At 43.5% G+C, this 7,043-nt stretch overlaps 1 protein-coding gene across 1 annotated transcript; it reads right to left on the bottom strand.

The window, feature by feature from the left end:
• Positions 1–3,214: 3,214 nt before the first annotated feature.
• Positions 3,215–6,634, bottom strand: LOC140528741 (uncharacterized). The gene is made up of 5 exons (XM_072646849.1): positions 5,603–6,634; positions 5,267–5,385; positions 4,853–4,990; positions 3,920–4,028; positions 3,215–3,501 (listed from the first exon to the last, which is right to left on the bottom strand). Exons 1-5 carry the CDS (start codon positions 6,594–6,596, stop codon positions 3,425–3,427), a joined length of 1,437 nt encoding a protein of 478 aa, XP_072502950.1. The 5' UTR covers positions 6,597–6,634; the 3' UTR covers positions 3,215–3,424.
• Positions 6,635–7,043: the final 409 nt, after the last annotated feature.

The raw sequence follows: 7,043 nt of genomic DNA on the forward strand, positions 1-7,043 counted from the left end.
GGGTACCACATGTGCAAAAATATTTATAGCAGCTCTCTTTGTGGTGGTCAAAAACTGGAAATCAAGGGAATGCCCATCAAATGAGGAATGGCTGAACACGTTGTGATATATGAATGTAATGGAATATTATTGTACTATAAGAAATGATGAACAGGAAGACTTCAGAGAGGCCCGGAAAGATTTATGTGAACTGATGCTGAGTGAAAGGAGCAGAACTAGGAGAACTTTGTACACAGCAATAACCACAGTGTGTGAGGAATTTTTCTGGTAGACTTAGTACTTCATTGCAATGCAAGGACTTCAAACATTCCCAATGAACTTTTGAGGCAAAACACTTTCCACATCCAGAGAAAGAACTATGGAATTGGATCGCAGAATCCAATTATGCATTGTTTTGTATTATGCTTTGTTTTGTTTTGTTTTATGGTTTCTCCTATTCATTTTAATTCTTCTATGCAACATGACTAAGGTTAAAATGTATTTAATAGGAATGTATGTGTAGAACCTATAGAAGATTGTATGCCTTCTCAGGGAAGAAGTGGGGAGGGAGGAGGAAAGAGGGAGAAGGAGGGGAAAAATCTAAGATATATGGAAGTGATTATAGAACACTCAAAACAAACAAAATAATTTAATAAAAAATAAATAAGTAAAAGAAGGAAAAAAAGAAAAGAAAAAGAAATTTTTTTTAAAAATGTGCATACCCTTTGACCAAATAACACTTCTAGAAGAGATTGTAAAAATGGGAAAGGGTCCCACATGTACAAAAATTTTTATAGAACCTCTTTTTGGTGGCCAAGAACTGGAAACCAAGGCAATGCCCATCAGTTGGGGAATGGCTGAAGAGGTTGTGGTATATGAAGGTGTGTGTGTTTGTCCTTCAATGCTGAAGAAGACCATGCCATCAGAGAAATAATGACATGACTTGCACTTGACTTTGTTTTGAGTGAGGGAGGGCTGTACAGGTCACCATCCTCACTTCTCCTACAGAGCCATCTGAATCCAGTGACCAGATATTCATCAGGATGACTGAAGATGACCCAGGATGAGGCCATTGGGGTTAAGTGACTTGCCCAAGGTCACACAGCTAGTGAACATCAAGTGTCTGAGGTGAGATTTGAACTCAGGTCCTCCTGACTCCTTCACTGGTGCTCTATCCACTGCACTACCTAACTGCCTCTATATGAAAGTAATGGATGGAATACTATTGTGCTCTAAGAAATGGTGAACAGGAAGACTTCAGAGAGGCCTGGAAGGACCTATATGAACTGATGCTGAGTGAAAGGAACAGAATCAGGAGAACTTTGTACACAGCAAAGACCATGGTGTGTAAGGAATTTTTCTGGTAGACTTAGTACTTCACAGCAATGAAAGGACCTAAAAAATTCCCAATGAATTCTTGAGGCAAAATTCCTTCCACATCCAGAGAAAGAACTATGGAATTGAAATGAAGAATGAAGCAGAATATTTTCTCTTGTGTTATGTTTTGCTTTGGTTTGGTTTTTCTCATGGTTTCTCCCATTCATTTTAACTCTTCTGTGCAACATGACTAAGGTGAAAATGTATTTAATAAGAATGTATGTGTAGAACCAATATAAGATTGCATGCCATCTTGGGGAGGGAGGAGTGAAGCAGGGGGAGAAAATCTAAGACCTATGGAAGTGATTGTAGAAAACTGAAAAGAAATAAATTAAATAAAGAATCCTGCAAAAACCAAAAAAATAAAAATAAAAAATTGTGTTTACATGTATTTGAAGGAAATAAAATATTATTAAAAAACAAAAAATGCTTACTGTCTTCCCTTCTGAAATTCAATTAAAAGCTCACAGGCCCCACTGACTGACTTCCTCCAATGGTTTTATCACTAGCTGAGTGCCTCCAAACCTCACTGAAGGATATTTATTGATGCTATGTCAAGGACATACTTTATAGACGCGTATTATGGAATTAGATAAATGGTAATAAAAGTAGAAATATTACTCAGTTACATGCACCATAGATTCCGTACAGTCTCTGGATCTAGCCACTCCCCAAGGCAGACAATTTTCCTTGACTACATGTTGTTTTTCTCACTGCTTTTCCCAGCCTCAGGACAGGTGCTAATTTGGAAATTTAATTCTATTTGGAGTCTACTAGGAACTTATAAAGCTTTTTTGTTTCATTTATGGACTGGAAATGGAGGAGTTCCCGGAAAGAAAATGATGAAAACCAGGCAATTGCTGGTAAATGTTTAAAAATCAACTTTCCAGGGGGTAAAAATATATGCATAAAACACTTTGAAGTTTAATCTTCATTATTAACAAAATAACAAATCAAAGCCTGATTTGTAGTGTTAGCTAATTTCTGAGGTAAAAATGATCACACTGAAAATTTAACAATCAGCTCTGAAGAGCCAGTTCCAGAATCTCCCTGAAATTCTCTAGGTCTTGAGGAGTTTAAAAGTTGTTCTAGTACTGGACCACTGGGACATTGGAAATTCAACTTTGAGCCCCTGGAAACAACCTCTGGTCTTCAATTATATTCAAGAAGCTTTGATTAAATGCTCCATTCCGAGCACTATGTCAAGGACTGGTGACATGGAGACAAAACTGAAAACAGTCCTTGCCTGGATGGAACTTATATTCTAGTGGAGTGAAATGACAGGTCACAGAGAATTCAATACAAAAATCTGATATGAGGTTCTCTGCTGAGAGCAGGGGAGGAGTAGCTAGCTTGAGAAGAGAAGTCTGGCGTCTCTTGTGCACAAGTGCTCAGTGAAATGAACTGAGTGATTTGAACAGAGGTCTGAAAGGAGACTCAGAGATGGGAAGAGAGCCCAAGGACTCACGTGGTGCCTCTCTCCAAATTCATGAACCTTCCATCCTCCATATCTGAGGAGCCAGAATTCAAAACACTCCAGTGCTTATCACAGTTTCTGGCACATAATAGACACTTTTGTTGTTGTTTTTCAGTCATGTCTGACTCTGTGATCTCAATAGGGGATTTTCCTGTCAAAGGTACTGGACTGGCTTATTTCCTTCTCCAGCTCATTTTACAAATGAAGAAATTGAGGGAAACAGGATAAAGCGATTTGCCCAGAGTCACACAGCTAGTAAATGTCTGAGGTCATATTTGAACTCAGATCTTGCTGACTATAGGCTCAACACTATCCACTGTACCACCTAGTTCTCATTACGACTTAATAAATGTTTGTTGATTAATTGGCTAGAGACCAAAGTTTGGGAGTAAAACCAAGATTTATTCTGATTTTGCAGGACTCTGGACCAAGAAGCTCACAGGTAACCATAAGTAAGGAGAGAAGTAGGGAGAGGACGGGACAGGGAAGAGAGTTGGGAGGAGGGTGGGGAAAAGATTCTCTGGGTCTGTAGAGAGGGTCCTCAGGGACTATGATTGGCTCTGAGGTGGTAGAATCTTGACTTCTTCTGTCTTACCATTTCTCAGCTATGAACTTGCAGATATAGGAAAATTTGTCCTTACATGCAGCATTATTCCATCTAAGGAATCCTAGAAAGAGATGCAGTGGGTCAGACTGGCCAGAGGACAGCTTGCATTTGAGGTTCCACTTTACGATTATCTCAATATCCTTCCTTGGAATCCATGCTATGCCTTACTCCCTACCCCCAATACCCTACAAACCCACAACCACAAAACAGGTTTGTAGCCAGAAGAAGAGAATAGAAGAGATGAGGAGAGGAGATGAGGAAAGGAGAGGAGAGGAGACAAGGAAACAAAAAGATAATCCTATTAGGAATCATGTGCTTAGAAAATTTGGAGGATGGGGGTAGAAAGATGCAGATATTAGATTGCATTTGATTTGGGGTGAAAAGATCTCTCTCTCTCTCTCTCTCTCTCTCTCTCTCTCTCTCTCTCTCTCTCTCTCTCTCTCTCTCTCTCTCTCTCTCTCTCTCTCTCTCCTCCTTACCTGAACCCTGTGTCAGATTAACACAGAAGCCAGAGTTGAAACTTGGAGCATTTCTATCCCAGGCTTGGTAGGTGAGCAGAGCCTTGCTACTCCAGCGCCAACGGTGGTTCTATGGGAAAAGGGCAGTGATTTTATTCACACACACACAAACACACAGGCACACACTTCACTCCATCAGCCCTACTCTGCCAGTCCAGAGCACAAGCCTTGATCCTGCCTCCTCCCTCCCAGGGATCCCTGGAGGTATCAGATTGTCTTGTACTTTTCTCTAAGTCAAAGATTTCATGACTGAGACTTTATTCTCCACAAGTATGGAAGCTGTAGGCTTTTGCTTCTCCTTTCTCCTGAAACAGACAAGCAAATAAACAGAAGGATTTGGCCCATAGTAATTGCCCATTAAATCAGTATTGGCGGAAAAGAATTGGAGAAGTCTGGATGACTTGTATGTGTGGAAACATGTTGGTAATATGGACAAATAGACTGACTGTCTAGGGACTGCCATGCAAGTCAGAGGCCCTAGGAGATCTAAGAATCAGGAAGACCTGAGCTCAAATTCAGCCACAGATACCTCCCGGGTAAGAAACCCTGGGTATGCCATTTAACCTGTCTACCTCAGTTTTCTTGCATATGAAATAGGCATAATAATATACCTTCCAGCGTTATTGTGAGGATCACAGGAGACTATATTTGTAAAGTTCTTAGTACAGTGTCTGGCACATAGTAGATGCTCAAAAATACTCGTTCCCTCCCTTCCCTTTCTCTGATGGGCATACTCCCAATCTTAAATCTGATTCTTTTCACCTACAGTCCCAGAGCTCAAATGGGAGAGGGAGACAGGTTCTGAGTTAGGAATGCAAGGAACAGAAACTTCTTCCCCCTGCTCCTTATCTACACCCTTCTGCAGACAGAGGAGAAAGAAGACAGTGGTCCAACCTTTAATGGGTTGTGGAGGCCTATCCAGATGGGGACCCAGCTGCCCCCATTCTCAGCAATCATGGCGGCCACAAAGGAAGCTTCAGCCTCATTTGTCAGGGATGCCAGGTGGCCCAAGGGCAAATCCTGACACTTCAGCTATAAGGGAGAAGAAAATGCTTTAGCTATTGGTAGTGGAGAGGAGGAAGGAGGATAGAAGCCATCCCTGGGGAGCTTTGGGGAGACTGGATGAGTGGGGCTAAGGTCAGGAAAATTGTAGGATTCATGGTCTGGGGTGCTGTGGGAGGGCAAGCTGCCACCAAACAGAAGAGGTAGGGAGCTACTCATTCTGACCCCATGATTGAATCCCAAGGGACACAGAGATAAGAGATAGATGTCCTCACCCTCCCTTGGAGATCCCTTTTGCCAACCAACCTCTGCAGCATACCAAGTTTCAGGTATATGGAACAAGCCATAGCAGTAGGAGCCGTAGATTTTGGAGCCTTCAGGGCAGGCAGTCCTCAAAGGGACAGCAACAGAAGAGACATCCTCAACTAGGGGAAGTTTGGGAAGGGATTGGATAATGCCAACTTGGGGCTCCAGCCCTCAGAAAACCTAAACTCAATCTCTCCTTTCCTTCTTCTTGGATCCAACATAGCCCCAACATTTGCCCCCCTTTCCTTTTCCCTCTAGCTATCTCTTACCATTCTGAGAGCTGTCCTAAAACATAGTGCTGAAGACAATGAGGAGACCCTGGAGGGAGGGACTCACCTGTTGCTTCAGTGCTTGTCACAGTGCTTTGTGCCTCAGTGCTCGTCACGGTGCTTTGTGCCTCAGTGCTCGTCACGGTGCTTTGTGCCTCAGTGCTCCTCACAGTGCTTTGTGCCTCAGTGCTCCTCACAGTGGTTTGTGCCTCAATGCTCCTTACCATGTTGTTTTGTGCCTCAGTGCTCGTCACAGTGGTTTGTGCCTCAGTGCTCCTTACCATGTTGTTTTGTGCCTCAGTGCTCGTCACAGTGTTTTGTGCCTCAGTGCTCGTCACGGTGCTTTGTGCCTCAGTGCTCGTCACAGTGGTTTGTGCCTCAGTGCTCTTCACCGTGTTGTTTTGTGCCGCAGTGCTCCTCACAGTGCTTTGTGCCTCAGTGCTCGTCACAGTGGTTTGTGCCTCAGTGCTCCTTACCATGTTGTTTTGTGCCTCAGTGCTCGTCACAGTGGTTTGTGCCTCAGTGCTCTTCATCGTGTTGTTTTGTGCCTCAGTGCTCCTCACAGTGCTTTGTGCCTCAGTGCTCATCACAGTGGTTTGTGCCTCAGTGCTCCTTACCATGTTGTTTTGTGCCTCAGTGCTCGTCACAGTGGTTTGTGCCTCAGTGCTCCTTACCATGTTGTTTTGTGCCTCAGTGCTCGTCACAGTGTTTTGTGCCTCAGTGCTCGTCACGGTGCTTTGTGCCTCAGCATTCGTCACAGTGGTTTGTGCCTCAGCGCTCGGCACAGTATTTTGTGCCTCTGTGCTTGCCACAGTGCTTTGTGCCTCAGTGCTCCTCACAGTGTTTTGTGCCTCAGTGCTCATCACAGTGCCTTGTGCCTTAGTGGTCATCACCTTGTAAGTACTAAATAGCTTCTCATCCATTGACTGATGGGTTGATTGTGGCAGGCTTAGTAGCAGCAGAGAAGTGGAGAGCACGCCTAAGAGACTTGGGGGCATCATCCAGGGTAGCACTGTCTCTGAGTCTGAAGGAACAGAGCATATGACTGAGGTACAGGACATCCCTAACGCAGAGATGGGACCAGAGGAAGGAGATTCACAGTTGGGAAGAGCAAAGATCTTTCCAATCTCTCATCTCCTTGCTTTCAGAATTGATTCCAAATCTCTCATGTACCCATCCTCTCCTTCCCAGTACCTAAAGAAATGTGGACACTCTGTGGCTCATTCTGGCATAATTATTCTAGGATAGCTTTGCTGACACACTCCCATAGTAGCTTCCTCTCTGAGGCTAGCATGGCTCATTCCCACCCCCAGCATAAAGAGTGGACTAAGTGATCTGGAGTGATTCCTCCAACCCAAATCCCTCACTTACCTGACTAACAGGGCTGTGATATGGTGTGTTTGACTAGACAGTGACAGATCCTTTATAGAGTTAACTAGAGGAGGAGACAGATATGGGCAGGAATGAAAGGAGGATAGAGGCAAATAAAGTGAGAATAGATAAAAGAG

Source organism: Notamacropus eugenii, chromosome 1 (assembly GCF_028372415.1).
Source record: "Notamacropus eugenii isolate mMacEug1 chromosome 1, mMacEug1.pri_v2, whole genome shotgun sequence".
Taxonomy (NCBI): Eukaryota; Metazoa; Chordata; class Mammalia; order Diprotodontia; family Macropodidae; genus Notamacropus; species Notamacropus eugenii.

Coding starts and splice junctions, on each gene's coding strand:
- LOC140528741 (XM_072646849.1), bottom strand. CDS start 6,596: ATGTCCTGTACCTCAGTCATATGCTCTGTTCCTTCAGACTCAGAGACA. Junction 5,386..5,602: donor GACAAGCACTGAAGCAACAG/GTGAGTCCCTCC, acceptor AACTTCCCCTAG/TTGAGGATGTCTCTTCTGTT. Junction 4,029..4,852: donor GCCTCCACAACCCATTAAAG/GTTGGACCACTG, acceptor CTTTTCCCATAG/AACCACCGTTGGCGCTGGAG.